This window comes from Colias eurytheme, chromosome 10 (assembly GCF_061535395.1).
Source record: "Colias eurytheme isolate Ceu_HAF_F1 chromosome 10, ilColEury1 Martin Lab GWU primary, whole genome shotgun sequence".
Classification (NCBI taxonomy): domain Eukaryota; kingdom Metazoa; phylum Arthropoda; class Insecta; order Lepidoptera; family Pieridae; genus Colias; species Colias eurytheme.
Window position 1 is genome coordinate 4,901,838 of NC_142989.1, and position 20,556 is coordinate 4,922,393.

General features: G+C 33.2%; 1 protein-coding gene across 2 annotated transcripts in view; it reads right to left on the minus strand.

The window, feature by feature from the left end:
- Nucleotides 1–8,290: 8,290 nt before the first annotated feature.
- The window catches only part of Vps13 (vacuolar protein sorting 13C), a 55,062-nt gene continuing 42,796 nt past the window's right edge, over nt 8,291–20,556 (minus strand). For both annotated transcript variants that reach the window (XM_090106367.1, XM_090106368.1), the window contains 9 exons: nt 20,409–20,528; nt 19,994–20,103; nt 19,599–19,794; nt 18,871–19,020; nt 15,998–16,087; nt 14,837–15,006; nt 10,384–10,510; nt 9,911–10,036; nt 8,291–8,644 (listed from right to left, as the gene is read on the minus strand). In XM_090106367.1, the coding sequence (XP_089962493.1) occupies nt 8,447–8,644; nt 9,911–10,036; nt 10,384–10,510; nt 14,837–15,006; nt 15,998–16,087; nt 18,871–19,020; nt 19,599–19,794; nt 19,994–20,103; nt 20,409–20,528 (1,287 nt within the window). In that variant the 3' untranslated portion in view covers nt 8,291–8,446. The remainder of the gene's footprint in view (nt 8,645–9,910; nt 10,037–10,383; nt 10,511–14,836; nt 15,007–15,997; nt 16,088–18,870; nt 19,021–19,598; nt 19,795–19,993; nt 20,104–20,408; nt 20,529–20,556) is intronic.

Genomic DNA, 20,556 nt, shown 5'->3' on the forward strand with positions numbered 1-20,556 from the left:
ATTTATCCACCTTTCAACATAAGTACACGTTATTCAAAAGCGAATGTGTTAAAAAGCTGTATTTAAAACGCTTAATTTGTACTTCAAACGAATTCAGCTCTCGTGGAAAACTCTCACGAAACAAAAATATTTAACGTCCGTTCATTTTTTTAATACACTTTGTGAATACTGAATATCTTTTTAAACTTAACTTGATACATTTTAAAAGCTTTATCTCAAAGTAGGATATACAGTTTTATAAATATCATTTGAAATAAATAAATATACTCTAATAAAAGCCTGCTCATTTTGTAGCACGGTTGTTCAATCCCCAGAGGATGTTTCATGTTACCTAATCGTAACCGTAATAGATATATTGAGAACAAATAGGTTTTCCTGAAATATACAATATCTCACTATCTGCGGAATCGGGAAAATTTATTGTGACGTTTTACTTATAAAGCATATCTTATACACGAATAATAGAAATGGAGAAGCTATAAATCGATACATCTTCTTATTACGACTTATAATACTATAGCCGAATTGTACAGCACACAAACATAATATTTTAAATTGATTTTGAAATCGCCTTATACCTTATCCGATTTGAAATCAATCTATGCGTAGTAGCTATAGGTAGTATAGTAGACAAAGATCGGTTCACGATATTGTAATTATTATTTGACGACAATAAATATAATCAATCAAATGCGATGGCACCATTAAATTAGTTATTGGTCCATGATTGCCACTTGATGATACAACTGTTTACACAAGAATCAATTAAAATTCAATTTTCCCGCTAATTCCTCTGTCCTAAGTTATGATCCGATTTATCATTTGCACTATGTATGTATTATGATGAAGCAATTAGTGATTTATTTATTTATTTAAAAAAATAATAAAGTACATATTATAATATAATCATGTACTTACCTACCTACCTACATCCTACACGTGTTCCTGGATACCATAATACTTTTTCTATGAGTGTGGGATACATTTTGCATAGTATGCAAATGTGTCACAAGATTTCAATGCTATTACCCATATCGTTAAGCATTTTTATTGATCGTTTAAACGCAAAATACACTTATTTTCCAGGATTTTAGTCTCGTTATTCTATACTTTAAAACGTTACGTGTAAGATTGTTTTCGTTTAAACCTTCTCTTATCAATATTAACGCATGAGTTGGCAGAAAGCAATGAAGAGTGTAAGGTACATGAGGAAAGCTATCGTTACTTGATTATATTTCTCATAAGTATCTTCTTTGCATGACCATGGTTCGTTACAAAATACAATTACATTAAGATCGATCGATATTTGTCTGAGTAATATGTAACAAATTTTGAATATATGTTGTTTAATTTAACTTGTTTTAGCCTATCGATGTTAGAATATTTAAACCATACAAACTGAATTTAAATTATTGTCTTTTGTTTAAGTAGTCTTCAAACTAACTTCACTTCTAATCTATTTGGGACACCTTCAATTACTGATAAAATATTCTATTGAAAAATTAAATCTTCAGGGTACGTGCTTTCACGTTTAAATGTTTTGCTGTCTGAATTTTTGTCAAAGCGGGAATCTTTTAGGGGAATTATCTAACTATACAGAATATAATTGTACAAGTCACTCTCGTAGGAAGATTGGAAGGAAATTCGACACAATTGGAGATAGACGAAGTACAGATACGATCCACTTACGAGGCTTTGATATTATATGAATGTTATATTGTAGTATAGCATATTTATTTCCTTTGATTTTTTTTTAATTTTTAAAAGTTAGTAGTACACGTAATTATATAATCTCTTTCTCATCAAAACACTAATAAGTATAAGATAATAATTAGTAGCAAAGTATAATTAGGAGTTAGGTACTCTACATTTTTGAAATCATTCTTAATATTCTAATTCGTAAAACCTACATCAGTTTGTCGCAAAACTGGCCTGAAATTGTATTCGGGATCTAGATATGATTCTAGGATAGTAATAGGAAAACTCATGGGCCGGAATAAAGATGCTTTCGGTATGATATCGACTTTCCGTCAATGTATGATTAGTAGAGCCTGCTCGATTTCCGCTCTTATAAAATGTTTATGAATTTATTAAATATGTATAACGTAACCTACATCATGTGTAGGTGATTATACCTACACATGTATTTTTATATTAGAGAATCCTAGGTTTAAACTCTATATGTTCTTATTTCTTACTAAGATGTTTATGTTATAATAGTAGGTTACCTAGGTCGTTACAAACAAAGGAAAAGAAAATAAATTTTGTATAATCAACACTTTCATCTAGACAAAGTCTTATTACAAACAAAATTAGATAATGGATCTAATGGATTGGACAGTGAATTCTTACAGACTATTCTCAGAATTAAAAATAGCAGGAATTATGTGTAGCAGGAAAATATTGTTATTTTCTATTATTTTAACAAGACCCTACAATACCCTACAATGCTCTTTCACATTGTTATTGGACAAATACTTAGATATAAAATTTTAAAAATTGATTAATTTTTGAAGAATATAATTAATTACATTTCAATTTTATAAACGCTACTTTATCTCAAGGGCTACTTATGAGGATGTTAAAAATATTTTTTCTTCATTTTTAAAGTTTATTTCTTCAAGAGTTTTACGCGTTTTTATAAATGTACATTCATTACCTGTGTACCTATAATTGATATTAAAGTCAATTCTAGTTCCATTAAAATTTAAACTGTTTGAATATACCTAGGTAAACATTGTTGCAGATGTGTAATTGCACCTGTAATTATTACAATCGATGGATAAGATAGATATCAGGAACTGAAAAAATAGGTTAAAAGATTTGGCCCCACGGGACACTCGGAGGGATGAAACATAAATCTGATTTTCTGTACATTTTCATTGCGAGTCGGCCATTTAGGCCTGACCGAAACTCTTCAACTTACGAAACCAAAGAAATACGTAATAAAGACGTCATTAGCGGCACAGCATGAAAACAAATCTCAGGGGCAATATTATTAAAACTATTTAATGCTTGTATTCGTAACATAATATTAAAAGCAACAAATATCTAACGAAATAAAGTATATGTAGGGTGTTTTTGGCATAATTGAGAAATTATTTAGAAGTATTAACATATTTCAGTAAAATTCTGAAATTGCATTGGTTCAAATAATTGTAAAATATTTACTCCGACTTATTATATTACTTGAACACGTATGAAACCATCCACGAAACCAAATAGTAGATAGACCCATGTTAAAAAATTAATTACTCTTTATAATATTGTAACATCAAACTTATTGTTCAGTTTAAAGAGCAATTAACTATCTTCTAGAGACATATATAAGATACTAAACTAGATAGTTTCTACTTCAAAATAAAAAAAAAAAATAGTTTTTATCTGAATAGTCATAATGTTGTAAAACATTACATAACTACATAGATAACAAAGTCAGTATAATCACAATATAATATTATTGTTGAGTGAAACTACCTACCTGGATTTTTTTACCTACGTAGGTAAAAAAATCCATTGAACGAGACGTTGGCAATTCACAAAAATGATAAAGTCGACTTGAAATATCTTATAGCATCTTCAGCGTATTTCAGATCGTTGCGGCCAAATAGGTATTTCTAATAAGCGTATCTGCATCAGCTGGGGCTTTTAAAAACTTTATGATCTTTTAAATAAGAAAGAATTAGGTACCTTAATTATTATTGTAATTATTTATCAATCTGAAATATACCGTATATTATTTATAATAGAATTAGATAGGAATAGATGCAGTAATACAACCTACATTGGAATAATGTGGGTTACACAAGTCCAAGGAAATTTTAAGTGCCCATACAAGCATTAGCTACATACGTGACAGAGGCTGCATTTGCGCTGCGGTTCAGTTCGCGTAACTAAATTATACCAAAGTTATACTAAATTCTATAAGATTTGTTGAATAATCTAAATACTAGATAACACGTCTCTGTATAAGTATAGTGCTCGTACCACGTACCTATTCATATTTTCAAAAGGCTTGATTGTACCGACTAATTAAAATCCACGCAAATGTTTGAAATGTCTAATTACGTTATATAAATAAATCGTCGCATTGTCTCAATGATCCAGATAGTTCGCAGAGTGCCTCGGAGTGTTTAAAGCATGTCGGTACAGAACCCGCGCCTCATTACACAATGTTTATTTATAGGAAGCAGCTGTCAGGTTGTTTCAATGATTATAAAATTAACATTAAGTATGCTTTATTTGCTGCTATTTCTGGGGAAATTATTATCGAAATGAAATAACATTGACAATTGTTTTAATTATACCTTACAAATCTATCCTCAATTTGTAAAGTTATTTTTATTAAGTTTTAATAGAAGTAGAGGCGACGAAATTGAATAAAATATGACACAATCACAGAACACTATTCTTCCTTGCAATCACAAAATATAAATGTGTTTTTTAGAATGTTTGGGTATGGGGATCGTCTCATACTTAATCCGTCAGTCCTCGGATCACAGACACAATAGAAAATCTATTGTGTCTCGGCCCGATCGGGCCGCTCGGTGGTCAATGGGATATACCTAAAGACCGACATCGTCATATAGTACCTACAATACTTAAAAAAAAAAAACAAATAAAAAAAGCAAACCCAATATTTAAATAAAGAATAGACATTTAATCTCTTGATTTGCCTCCTTAAAATGAAATGAATAAATTAGAGTGAATTGGGTAGGTAAATGAATAAGATTTGCGAAATCCGTAAATCTAATTATTACGTTCACTGCTGCTTTGTTTCGAATATCTACCTGTTGTAATAAAATGTTTCAAGCAATGCTAGAAATATGCCACAGAAACACGAAAGGGTAAAGAAGAAAGTTTGAAATGGAAATAAGGAAGTAAGTTTACGAAGTTTTGAGGATGTGGATATCCGAGTCAGTCACTCAACGTATGAAAAGGTTTAACATACCTACCCATAATAATCCTATAGTCAAGTAAGAAATAACAGCTGTAGATTACATCACATATTCATATATTTTGCATTATATGTTATCAGATGTTTTTATATTTAACTAGATTTCCGCCCGCGGCTTCGTTTTCAGAGAAAAACCCGTTCCCGTAGGATTTCCGGGATAAAACCTATCCTATGTCCTTTCTCGGGTATCAAAATATATCTATACCAAATTTCATGCAAATTGGTTCAGTAGTTCAGGCGTGATTGAGTAACAGACAGACAGACAGAGTTACTTTCGCATTTATAATATTAGTATGGATTACCTACTTCTGAATTCAGGACATTTATGTAAATAACTTAACCTTGCTCTATGGTAACAACTATGTAATCATAAAGACAATATATGAAGCTTTTAAAATTCCTCTTTGTATATAAGTTTTATTGTGCTAATAATCATTAATAAACTTAAAAAAACAATCTAAAATTCTGTTGAATTCCAAAGAAATAGTGACTACCGTGACTATACCTAATAGGTATGTAGGTAAGAGAAACAAAAACAGGACGCTTCTAGCTAACTTCTTTTCATTTTGTATTCTCCTCCTAAGCAATAAGTTGAAAGCGATAAAACTTAATAAAGCAGTCGTATACCAGATTACACTTGCAGACAAGACTTTCATTATAAAGTGCGAATAAGTACAATAGAAATTGACCAGTGCAAACAGACGAGCGAGCTTTATTCTTTCACTGAGAATTATTTCTTATTTAAAAAGTATAAAACATTTTCAAGCAAACCTCTCTATCCATTTGTATAATTAAAAAGGATTGCTTCTTGACTTCGACTTAAATAAATTATTTTATTTTATCCCTCATTCATTTCATTATTTTTTTAATATTTTTCGCTAAATAAAATACGTGCTTCTTTAAAAGTTTGCAAGTGCCCAATACGGTTTTAAAATAGAATATCGAATTTCAATGATATACAAAAACTTATTCAATAAACTAAGAATATTTATATGTGAACTTGTGGTATCCATTGAGAATTTAGGACAATAATGGAAACAAAATTATACTTTTCCATTTGCTTCTAGTTTTTATTATATAAAGTATAGACTAAGTAAATATGAAATAGATGCAGCCAAAGTACTAACTATAACTACGTAGCGCACACTGCACAGGTTCGAGCAGATATCCCGTTTCGTCCTCATCAATTGCTTTTGACACCACTTCAGAACTAAAATAGTTAACTGAGTTATCATTAAACCTGTATAAATATATATTTCAAACTCTACTGGCGTACAGCTTCCTCTGTACTAAGATTAGTAAGTATATTTGTAGCAAATAAACTTTAAAACTACGTGACCGATTTTGAAAATTCGTTCGCCAGCAGAAGTCTATGTTATTTATCTCTTTATGAAAATGGCTATATTTTTTAATTCTTACAAACCGAGGAGAATCCGTACGCAGCTGCTATTACTATTTGAATGATAGTGTCGAACCCGAATAGCACAATATCCTATTAGTGCACATATGGCTTTTGTCAAGCAAAGATGACGACAGCTGTCGCGACTGCTCGGGGTTCGTTAACAAATCCACTTTTCCTTTTGCCGTTCCAGCTCAATGACTTTTTAATCCGGTAAAGATTTTTATACCAACGTATCTAGTGAAGCGTGGAAGGCTTCATCATAATGTTACAGATTTCCTGTTGCTCGAGGGTAATAAGTATTTTTCCCAAGGCATCACGACTTTTTGTAACTTACAAGTTTTTTGTTTATTGTCATACAATTTAAAAAATTGAAGTAATTGTAAGATCAATATGTAACTAGAAATAAATATTTTAACTGTAAAGATAATTAATTTTATTAGTCTTAAAATATATTATTATATGATTATAAACATATTAATGATATAATAATTATATTTTTTACTGATTTACTCCAATCAAAATGTGGCTATTATAACTCATGGCACTCGATTTAAACACTCCGGAGCTAAACGAGTGCTAAAATTTAACGCTCGTAAAGTCCATCGTGCTGGAGACATAATCTGTCATTCAGAATATCCCTTTTATCGTTCGAATATAAAACCCTTTACAACTTGCTTTGATTGTTTCACTAACACGTTTATACGAATTCGGTTTATGACGAAATTTCATTTATTAACGGACATCAAACAATCATAACCTTAGGTAATTAAATTTTCGTACATAACTATTTAAGTTTGAAATAAAAACACACTTTAAGTTACAAATACATTTATTCAAAACATTTAAAGATACACAAAACAAATTCAAAATTAGTAACGTGCGTAACAAGTAAATACAAAGTTTTCAAAAGAATTTAATACAGCAACGTAAAACGCTTACAAAATATATGTATTACAAAGTAGTATAAATCGCTATAGGAATAACTATAGGGCTGAAGCAAACAGGCAATTTCGATATACATCTCAACGACACAATAGAAGAGCATTATAACGAGTACATAAAATCAACACAAGTCATTAAATATTTTATTTTCCTTAAACAATATAATCCATTAAGGCACTGGTATCCTGCTAAATCCATGGGAACAACAATACAACTTGACCAGTACATTTTTGAACTGCAACAATTTCATGTTAAAACATCCTAAACTTAACAATACAGTTCTGGCCAAGCTCGCAAACAAAATATATTATAAAATATGCAAGTCGTTGGTATAACATTTGTACTTCGTAGGTGAATGATAATTATTAAATTGCAACGTATTTATTTCATCTATATGAGTTAGACATTGGTCTATTTAGCACGTAACATTTCCAAAATGAATCAATATTAATGTGTCTATATTGTTTCTTGCCAATATTTTTGGCAAAATTGTAAAGCGAAATACGCCATAATGATAAAAATGTTTATAAAAAAGTCTTACACTGATTAAACCACCATACGCAAATATCAAACACTTACATAGGATTAAACGCGGAAGACTACATTATAAAAGAAAGCTATTATAAATGCAAATTGGAGAATCCATTGTATGCAAAGGCCGACAAACTTATTCTGTTTAAGTACCATGTTTAATACAATAAATTTTCAATCTACCCACAGAATAAACAAAAACGGGGATTTGCGCTTTGTACATAAATTAACATAACCTAATGTCACATTATTGAACTGCCATTACAGTCGGATATTAAGTAGATGAATACTTCCATGTATATATACAACAATAACAAAAAAGTCTTGTCTATTGACTTGATAACATGTAAATAGTAAATTATTTCAACTCCAAGAGCAAAGAAGGGACAATATATTTAAGGTCGATAGATATCGGTTTCATCTCCAAGAGAAAAGGGAGGGCAATATAATAAAGAATTCAGCGTCATAATAAAGATTCAGCGAAAGCCCCTTTGCGTCAAGTGGTGCACGTTAAAGTGGTAAGCGAGTGAAAGCAGCGCGGTGCGAGTGTCGAATACAAGTAGAAAGAATTGCGCCAACCATTCCGTGGGCGTTATTCTTTCTACTTCCTCATGTCAACGGGCGGCCATGAGGCGCTGGCACTGCGCTAGTAAATACTTTTTCTGCTGCTCATCGTACAGGAATATCACTTTTCCTGAGCCAGAGCTAGGGAACATTCCGAGCACCTTCCTCTTGGCTGTGGGAATGTATACACCTTTGTTCACAGCGGTTGGCACTTCTGGGATTTCCGTCCAGAGGTATGTCCATACGATCTGTTGGCAAAGAGTTTTTTATTACTATTACGTAGTAATCGCTGCTATAACGATAGGAGTGTTCCTATTCCTATTCTGTTAAGCTTTTCCTATTAAGATTGCTTTTATATGTACTAATTTTTCCGTACAGTATTATGCACAATGAAGAGATTTAATTTGATAGATATACCTCTTTGCTAGCCTTCCTACTTTTTGTTTCAATACCCATAAATTTGGAGAGTATATTTGGTAAATATCTGCTCTTTAGCCAGGCTATACGAAATACGTCAGTATAATAAATTACACGAAAATCCGTGTATTGTTCACAATGCGAAATATACAAAGTTAGTTAATCGGGCATAAATTATGCATGCGTTCACTATTGCACTCGTACGGCTTTAATGACAATAATAATAAATTAATAGCACACTAATACAATTTTATCCAGTGCCAACATATACCTCCGAATAAAATTATATTATTGACTTGTTATCAGAAGCCAATATTTATTGTAATAAAGCTGTTTGCCATTATTTTCCGTTGAAATAATTAACGATTGATCTCAAATATTTAGGTGTAAATTCAATGGAATATTTATACCAAATTACGGGGTGCGGCGTCGACACCGAGCACTCGTTACATAATACATGACTCGCGGTAACCGAGATAAAACGTAACTAACTTGTATTTTATTCTGATTGCAATTTAAGTTTGCAATCCTATTTTTACGTGCCTAGGTAAAAAGAGAACAAATCTACTCAGATGGGAACAACGTAGCAATTCTCTAATTAAGAAAATATATTAAAGCAACAAATTGGAAACTGTCAGAGAAAATAAACGCGAAGTTGAGTTTAAACATGTTTGAATTCTGCATTCCGCTCATTAATATGATAAATCAATTTCATACGAAAAATAATTGCAAATACATCGAACTATTTAATTTTAAACTGCATTTTAGTTTACATTTTGTAATGTTTTAATTATTTATAGAACTGGTTTATAATTGATTTTTATACATTGAACAAACTGCAAACAAACAGTTCTTTAATTTTATGATTACTAAAATTAACTTATTTTTACCATTGGAAAGGATAATTAAAAAAGGCAATTATACCCATTGTAATAAAAAAAATCTACCAAATGATTTTGTTTTTATTTGCAACGTTGTATCCAGCGTCGTAATCAATGTTTTTCTCTTTAAAAAAAATATTTATATAAACCATTCGAAGCTAAATAATTCTACCGAAACCGTGCCAAACAATTAAACTTTATATAGTAAATACATACCTGCCAGCCACCAAAAACATTATTCTTCTCTAGATACAGCAGCCGCTTGTCCGTGCACATCACCACCTCCTTGGCGGGGATCACCCACACGTGCGCTTCGTACGTGTCCGTGCTCACGAATTTACCCTAAATTATATTAAGATTTCAAATAAAATAGCTAATTTTTATTGTCAAATATTTTACGTAAAATGAATTTTTATCGTAGAAAGTGAAAGTACCCCGAAACTTTTGCTTTACAACTAACTGTAACAGGCTGTTGGTGTTTTAATCAATGGCCATCCAAGTGGATAATTATTGTATTTGACTAATTAATTGTGTTCAAAAAATATGTTTGGATTTCAGATCTTTTAATACAAAAACCCAACAATTTTTTTTAATACTGTTTTTTGTTACATTTAACAATAAAGACGACAAATTTTATAAAACAAATATGCACAATAATAAAACCTCGATACAAATCGAATACACACTACCTTTTCAAGTTCAGATAGTAGCTTGTATCCTTCTGCGTGCGATCTAGAATACGGCCTGACGCCCGCATCGGGCGGTAAGTAGCGGGCTGCTCGACGTTTCGTTACTTCTTCCGACATATCTGCTGCCCTGTTTGCATGTGTATAGTTTAAATAAAGGAATATTACTCGAGAATTATGTAATTCTCAACTATATGTCACCCCCTATTATAAGACTCAATATATTGTCTGCATTATAATATTCACTAATAACAATAAGTCAAATTAGAGCATAGTTTGAAATGTGGATCGTTTTTACTAGGACTATAATTGGGATGTTCAATAAAGAAAAACGTATAATTTTATTTTAAACGAAACAGGAATATCGCGGACGTCAAGTTCACGGAGGAATTAACGGCAATACACAGCCCTTAAGCCGACAACACTTTGTAATCAAAATTCGCATGAATATTTAAATTCGTACAAACGATTGTATCCCGGAATGTTCTCAAATAAATACAATTGAAGGGAACGTTTATTTAAAAATAAGTTTAATTAATTCCAACTAATCTTCAAAACGGCAGGCTCAATTTTGATGGGATTTATATATAGCAGATATTTGGTTATAATGAGTAAATTAGGCAACTTATATTTTGACAAAGAACTTGTTTTGCAGGAATCGCGCGGGTTTCTATTGGTCAGTCACATAAATGAAATTAAATTATGAATGGTCTATTATTTCCATAATATGTTACCGTTATCTTCCGTATTTATACTGAATATTTCACTTTTTACGATTCATGTCAACACTCTAATGAACAATATACTCTAAATTTCTCACTCAATTTCAGTGTACAGAATAGGATGGATTGTTTATAAATACATGATAAGGTATGTAATAGGGTAGTGAGTACAACACAGTGTATGATATCAAGGTATACGATGGTTAGTTAGAGGGTAGGACACGACAAATGAAGACCAAGTATACGGTGGTTCGGTAGTACGACGCGACATATGACGACAAGATGTAATATGATGATGGGTAGTATACACGGTATTTGAAGAAGTAAACGATGATTCGGTACTAGGAAACGGCATATAACTGCCGTATATGATATAATAATAGGGTTGTGACTTGTGAATAGAACACAGCATTGATATCAAGGTACATATATAATGAGTAGGACACTACATATAATTTACGTAGTAACTACTGAGTAATCTGTGATATAATGGCATGATATACGATGGATAGGATAGGATAGGACCTCTTGACCGAGGTGAGCAGGGTGCTGGTGAAGTCGACGAGGCCGCCCGCGGGGCGCAGCAGCAGGCCGAGCGCGCCGGCCGCCAGCCCGCGCGCCAGCCCGCCCAGCCCGCCCGCCGCCGCGCCGCGCACCGGCCGCACCACCACACCCCGCACACCCTCCACTACGCCCTACGTCATCATTCATTATTGAAGTGAAAACTTCTTTAGCGGCGTTGAGCAATTTTTCTGTAATGGGTATAAAATCTTAAACTCGCGTCAGGACACGTGACCTGATCGAAAAAGCGTAAGACGGATACCATTCCAAAATATCAAACATGCTCAACGTTAATAATCAAGTTTTCACTTCTGCCGGCACTCCCGGAGTGCAACCCGTCTTTTTTTTTTCATCATTCCAGCCTTTCAAGACGTCCACTGCAGGACATAGGCCTCCCCCAACGATTTTCAAAACGACCGATCACCAGCGGCCTGAATCCAGCGGCCTCCCGCCACTTTGATCAGGTCGTCTGTCCATTTACGTACGTACCATACTACGTACTAATAACTAACTTTTAGTAATCCGTGATATATTGGCAAGATATACACCGATAAGGATAGAATACGCCCTACATACCATATATTATGACGTACAGCAACCCCAGCTTGAACGAACCCTGTCTATCTAAATAAATAAGTTCAAAATATGTACCGTCGAATATGAACTTTATTAACTGAGCGAGCAAATAAGCTGCGCCCCAACATATTTTAAAGGTACTTTTTTGGTCACAACCAATTTAGTGCGATTTGTTTATTCATTTTATTTTTCTTCCAATTGAGATTGAAAATTGTTCATTTGATGAATCACGTGAATCATCAAGTAACATTTAACATCATTTATTCTATTATTTCTAATTCATTATACTAATAAGGAAAATACCAGAAGCACATTAAGAATTCCATTTTTTTACGATACCACGTTCCACTTCTATATTTGATACATGAGGAAAATATACTTCATAGGTCAAGCAGGATCTTTATATAAAGCCGATATTTAAAGATCCTCGTGACTATGGAGTGTCCGCATGGCGAAATTAATTATGTAATTGATATAGATTATATTGATATATTATATTATATATTATATTATATTATATATATTGATATAGATATTATGACCTTTTATGTCAAAAAGGTCAAAAGGATAAAGTTAATATTATCTCCTACCGATAAAAAATTTATAAATAAAATGGATCTTAATATTATCTGTAATTTACAATGTTAGTTTTATTCGTTAAATACCAACATCAGTTTTTCAACCTCAAAATACATCCCGGCCGTAATCTCACAAATACCAGAATGATTATATTTCACAAGTTCTAATATTTCGATATATTGCGTTTAGATTATAAATAAATCCATAACATGTTATTCAAATAAGCATTACAATAATTCAGAATCGAAAACTGAAATTTTATGGATCAGAAGTCTCCCGGTTGTTATCACGGATCTCGATCTATGCATAAAAAAATCTATCCTATTACTATAACGAAGAGCCAATTCGTATTAAATTGTTAACGATAGCATTTATAAATCCTTCGAACCAATTACTATTATTGGCTCAGACGAACACCCAATTATTGTGAATATATATAAAAATTGTTTTGCTTTGAATAAAAAGTGATTGATCAAACTATTTCCTGGGGCTATTTGATAAATTAAGGTACTAACAGAAGAATTGGTTTCGGGTGACCATGATTTCGAAGGTAACCTTTATTACATATCATTGTACAGCTACTCTATATTTACGAAAGCTTTCCTAAATCACAATTATTATGGAAATAATGGACCATTACAGCGTTAGTGAGATTTGTGCGACGTTGGTGACGTGCGAAACGACACAGTTTATGATAGTAACGTATAAAATCAGTCCGACTACTAAATGACGATAACAATAGTCAACACATATCATAAAATATTTTATGTACCCATAAATCTAATAAAGCATTCTGGCATACAATCGTCTTTGTTATAAGATGAATTCAAATGAAGTTATCCAAATACATAGTTAACAAAATATTGATTTTAAGTCATTAGTTTAAAGTTTAGATTGAGTTTTATTTTAGAAGCGAACATAATCCATAAATATAACCACTTCACATTATTGGTTTTTGATCTAAATTTGGCATAGCTCATTAATTATTGTCTACTTCAAATTATTCATTATACATAATATATCTAAATATATTAAATTACGTTCTTACCATATCAACATAGCGTATGATAATATATCCCTTAATTATAAAACTCTCAATTAGATTAAAATTATACAGGGTGTCCCACTGTTGGTATACTAAGCTCAAAGGAGGTTATAGTTTTTCATACGCTGAGTACGTAAAAAATAATTAAAAAATTCCAGACGCATTTTTTTTTGAAATAGATGAATTCTTAAAACTCTATGTGTACACCCATAACAAGCGAGCCGCCCAACTTTGCCACCAGCACGTGAGCTATCGTTTAAGATTATGTTTTCATAGATAAAATGCTCATATTAGAGAAGCGGTATATGCCGGCTGCGCGAAGCTAGAGAAGAAAACATGGATTTTCAGGAAAAATTTAGCAAAAAATTTTGGACGTAATTTTTTTTAAAGTATTTTTTACGTGATCAGTTTATGCAAAACTACGAGTTCCTTCGCGCTTAGTATACCAATAGTGGGACACCCTGTATATGAGAGTTTGTAAGGTATTTAATACGTATATGTATATTGTGACCTTTGCAGATAAATGCAGATAACATTTATTGTTAATAAGATGATAAATTACGAAATACTAACACCATCAAAAAAGGTAGTATTATGACTAATTTGGAAAAAAAATGAATTATTTTGAAAATTATGTTCACTTTTAAATAAAAATAAGATTTGAACAAACTCAATAAATATGATATAAAATAATAAAAGTCATACCAACTAAAACATTAAAGTCTGTAATAAGAACACAACAAACCCCGTATAATACAAAGCAGCTCAAACTTAATAATTGACTTCAGTAAACAATTATAAAGCGCAGCGCCATCTGTTTAAAAATTCGCATCCACTTCCCACAACCTAGTAAAACAACAAACACCACGACACGGACACAGAGCGGCCAGAAAAGCAGACATGAAGTAGATAAGCAGACGCAAGCGTTGAACAAGCAAAACAAAGAAAGCAAGGCAAGTGTGTAAGCGATCACCTCTTGACGGCATCAAAGGATCCGGAGGCGAAGTCGACGACGCCCGCGGTGGGTCGCGCCACGAGGCCGACGGCGCCGACGCCGAGCCCGCGGAAGAACCCCTCCACGCCCTGGTCCCGCGCGCCCTCGAACGGCTTCGTGAACACGCCCGTCACGCCGTCCACCACGCCCTGCACAGTGCACCCGCTGCTTACAATACCCAACAAGAGCTATCCGGAGGCACTTGTTTCCTAGGCGTATGCCAGAGTACGCACAGCATAGATGCTTGTTTATTCGCACTATACACGCGCATAAAGGACGGCTATGTAACATACGCGCAACAGAGATACGCTCAATTATAATATCCCTAAGATTACAGGTGCCGGAGACATGGCCTAGCTTATGGAAAATCCTGTCTATGTATTTGTGGCACAAAATCTCACATGCATCTTAGACATGAATAAAATAAATAATCTCGACAAGACCATACTCGTGTATGCGTATACGGGTATGCGTAGCAATATGTTCAGACTTCAGAAGATGTTAGCCGATGGGCCGATCTTCCTCTATCTAGCCTTTTCTATCCGCATTATCTTATACCTATTTATTTTCACTTATATACTAAACGTACTTGTAAGCATATATAAAGATTACAATTTTTTTAATAATGAAAATGAAACGGCCATATCATGAAATGGCCTTTAACTCTTAGAAAGAAAAGAAAAAGAAAAACCTTGAGTACCGTAATTATTCTAATGAAGTAGGTTATGATTCTATTTTTTTTTTTTACAATTTATGTAACTGTGGTAGATTGTTTACTATGGTAAAAAAATATCACTTTTGATTTCAGAGTTCACTCGAATTTTATAAAGGTCTTAGTAATTTAGTATCACTACGCCCACTTCCACATTTTAAATCATTCATGGTGACACCCGTCATATTAATAAAATTGGGATGGATGCCTTTATTTTCCTTTTTTAGTACCTACTGTTGCATTTCATGAACGGCTACGAACGAAATTAAAAGCTATATATGCGATAGCTTTTCTATAAATTTAACAATAAATTTATAGAAATATTATATTCGTAATTTACTACGTAATACCAATACGCTCTAACATATAACAAAATAAGTCTTAATAATATTAATACAAAATAACATAGAAAATTATGTTTTTCTTACCATAACAAGACCCTTGCCACTTCTGGCCAACCCTTCTTGTAAATTGGCAGGAGGTTTGTTAATGTTATCTCGACGACGTCGTTGGTATTCCTAAATAAATGAAAATAATGTTAATTACAATTTCTAAAAATGAATTTATGGGAAATATAGCGACATAGCGCGTGCATTTACGATACTGCAATTGCCTTTTTACATGAACTGTTTTTAAACATTTAAGAGGTTATTATTGTCAGTTGAAAAAAATAAAGGGCAGTTATTTTAAGTATCGGCAGTAGGTAAATAAGTAAAACATGGGCAGTTATTAAAATTAAAATTGGTCAGCTATTTCACCTTACAATTTCAATACTAAAAATACGAAAGCAAGCTAATAACGACTATAATACGGACTATTGAACTTTACTATCTTCTCATTACAATCGAAACTTACTAAAAAAATGTTTTTTTTTTTTAATAAGGATTCACTAAAATATGTAAAAAAAAGTTTTGTATTTATGTTTGTTGTCCTGGCTTAGATCATTAAGTAATGGATAACACTCACAGGCGCTTCCCCTTTTGACGAGGTATAAGATTTTTCAAATCGAAAAGTCTTAGAGCGTATACGCATTATGCGGGTAGCCGCATTGCGGGTAGCCGTCCGGCTGACCGCAAGCACAATTATGTACGTAATATTCATTTCTATGCGCACTGCGATGCGGCTACCGCAGACCGCACAGTGCGCATAGAAATGAATATTACGTACATAATTGTGCTTGCAGTCAGCCGGACGGCTACCCGCAATGCGGCTACCCGCATAGTGCGTATACGCTCTTATGCATTCATAAAAAACACTTGCGTAATCGATTACAAACACTGTGCGTATTCGTAAAACATCGAAAGGACGTCTGCGAGTGCTCCGCTAAAAATGCCGTTTTATGCTGTCAAGTCTTGCAGAAGCAAGTCAAACACATCAAATATTAAAAAAGATGAATAACCTTTCATTTGTAAGTATTTTTTTATTTTTTTTACGTAAATATCAATTTAAATGCAATTTCTAATAATCTTCGATGTATCGTTTAGCGATATGATCAAGACAAATAATCGAGTCATGTGTTTACTCGATCATTGATGCGGCTTCACGAGACTATCATGGAAAGAAAATATACAAATTTAATCTTTATGAACTAAGAGATAAAGTTGAATTTATAACGCGATTTTGAACCGCATTCCCCACGAGACTATAAAGTGATGTAGCGAGACTATCTTGAAGAGAAATTCAAATTTAATCTTTATGAACTAAGCGATAAAGTTGAATTTAGAACGCGATATTGAACCGCACTCCCCACGAGACTATAAAGTGATGTAGCGAGACTATCTTGAAGAGAAATTCAAATTTAATCTTTATGAACTTAGTGATAGAGTTGAATTTAAAAACTCGTCGCTTAAAAGGTCGTAAATTTTTACGACTTTCTTAGTGACGGACTGCTTTTAACTTAAACGTCGATAAAAAAATATTTTTCTAAGTATAATTTGAAATGAGATGAGAATTAATCTTTATCATATTAAAATTTTACACAACTGCATAAAAAGGAGTATAATGTTTATTTTGTAAGTCTTGTATATATATTTATTAAAATTTACGCTCGATTACTTTTAACTGGCAGAACATTTTAATGGTACGGAACCCTTCGTGCGCGAGTCCGACTCGCATTTAGCCGTTTTTTTTGTAATGTTAATCTTGTAACCTTTCTATTATGTAATCTATACTAATATTATAAAGCTGAAGAGTTTGTTTGTTTGTTTGTTTGTTTGAACGCGCTATTCTCGTGAACTACTGGTCCGATTTGAAAAATTCTTTCGGTGTTAGATAGCCCATTTATCGAGGAAGGTTATAGGCTATATATCATCACACTACGACCAACAGGAGTGGAGCCACGGGGGTGAAACCGCGCGGAGCAGCTACTTTGTTTATATGTATGTATTAATATTGCGTATATTTCAGATTTACAAAAAATCCTGCTTTAAGGCTAAGGTGGATTGAATGCTGTGGGAGAAAATCAGAATGGACACCTCGGTACAGAAATAATAAAAATTTCTGGACCGATATTTATTTTATTGAATATAATATGTGATGTGTTGAATAAATACATATTCAAATACAAATAAAATGGCGTTTTATTGTTTTTTCGTATGCATATAATAATGATGAAAACGTTACAAATGACCTGTGTAGTATTTTTAATGAATATAATATTAATGTTATTTCTAATTTCAACAAAATTATTATTTTTGTAATATCGATATGGTTACATCCCTTTAGAGCGATTGTATTATTACGTATATGTACAGAGATTTTTCTGTGTAATCGATGTATGTGTGCAAAAACATGCTAGTCTGTCAATTTTGTAATAGTTTGAGTTTGTAAAGACACAAATTATTTTTGTGAATGTGTGATTGTGTTTCAAAGTGTGAGTTACCCTCCCCGCAACAAAATCGGCAGAAAGTTTAGTTAGAACATTTGCCAGCGTGCTCCATCCATTACTTAATGATCTAAAGGTCCTGGGCATATATGCGAGTGCGTGTAAATATATAAGCACGTTCGTTTGCCTGTGTGAAAACGTATGTTTGTGCTTGTTTTAAACCTATGCGTATGTATGCGTGTCCGATGCCATTTGCACATATGTGCGCCTTTGTTCGTAGCGCGTGCGTGAGCGTGTCTATGCTTTTTTACTGTCGATAGGGAAGTGCTTGACCACAATCTCGCCTGACGTTAAGCTAAGATGGTACGCGCTTTCCTAGAAGGTACCTGTTCACTCTACGCTTGAAGACCTCAATATTGTACTCGTCGGGGCTTATGTGTATACGTGTGTATGTGTATCATGTACACACGTGCTCACCTTATCCAAAGAAAGCGCGGCGAGTCCATGTCCCATAGCCCCAGTGATACGCGACACGGCCCCAGCGGCGCCGCCCACCGTGTGCCCGACCAGCGACCGCACGCCCAACATCAGACCCTCCGCGAACTCACCGGGGCCTTGGATCGCGCCCTGTTTACAACCGATTTTATAAAAAAAAAGACGGGTTGCACTCCGGGAGTGCCGGCAGAAGTGAAAACTTGATTATTAACGTTGAGCATGTTTGATATTTTGGAATGGTATCCGTCTTACGCTTTTTCGATCAGGTCACGTGTCCTGACGCGAGTTTAAGATTTTATACCCATTACAGAAAAAGTGCTCAACGCCGCTAAAGAAGTTTTCACTTCAATAAAACTATTTATGGTATGCTGATCAAAGTTTTCATAATTTTTGTAACCGACTCGAAAGACCATAGATAAAATTATGAATTAACATTTTTTCTTAGTATTAAAAAGTTACTGGTTCCTTTCCACACCACAATTGAGTAAATAAGGTCAAGATCAGAGCTGATTTATATTGATGATGAATAGTCAAACGTTTTGAAACTATATTGTAAATTGTTTTTCCGTTGAAAATTCACTTCATATTCATTTTTTCTTAAAGGATCAAAACAATTATTATAACTTTTCTAATTACATTTTCTTATCAAATCAATGATTGAATATAACAATGAATTATCTATAAATTAAAGATAATGTTAAACAACAAACCTGGAACGGTTCATAGAACAAATCTTCGACGCCCTTCTTCAAACCAATAACAAGTCCATATGGATTGCCGATGACGTCAAGTCCGAGCACCAACACATACAACTGTTTCAGAGCTTGTCCCGTGTAGTGACTCTGAACTTGGCTGATCAGTTCCTTTTGGGACAGGAACTCGTAATTTCTTTCATAATATGATAACCTGCAGGCAGAAATTTTATTATTGCATCTGGTTAATTTGTATGAATTTTCACATTTTATAACTTAAAAGAAAAGAAAGTAAATAGACAATCCACTTTTATTGACAAACTCGAGCACATATCTTATCCAAAGCCGTAAATTCACTCGAATCGTAACATTTTTGACGTCTCAATACTCGATATCTTATAAAACATACTCACTTGAATACAACATCGTTCATGTCGGTAAGCGTGACGCCGATGCTCTGCAGCACGGTGCCCACGAACGTCGGCAGCTGGCTGGCACCGCCCAGAGAGAACGACACGTGCACCTGTATACAAATGTTTGTTTAACTAGCTTTATCATACGACTTCGCACCGAAAAGTTTAATTACTTACTAGTTAAAAATTTAACAAAATAACTTTAACGCGAGGCATGAGTTTATTTCAAATCTATATGTATTTTTATGTTTAGAGTGTAAAATCCAACACAACCTTTCACACCTGTGATTGTGAACATTATTGATTATTATTGATAGACATCAATCAAATGATAACAGAATATTGTAATCTGTTAGATTTGTATGAGTTAACATTCTTTTAAACAGAATAAAAAAAAGAGGAAAATAATACTCACTTTCAGCGGTGATAAATGTAGATTGTCGTAGAAGTTTTTCAAATCAGATGCAGCACCTAAGGCAGCCAGATCTTCAAGAGGTTGTCCTGCCTTTTCTAAATCAGCTTGGAATGCTTCCAGCTGAATAAAACACAATTAAGACCAATAT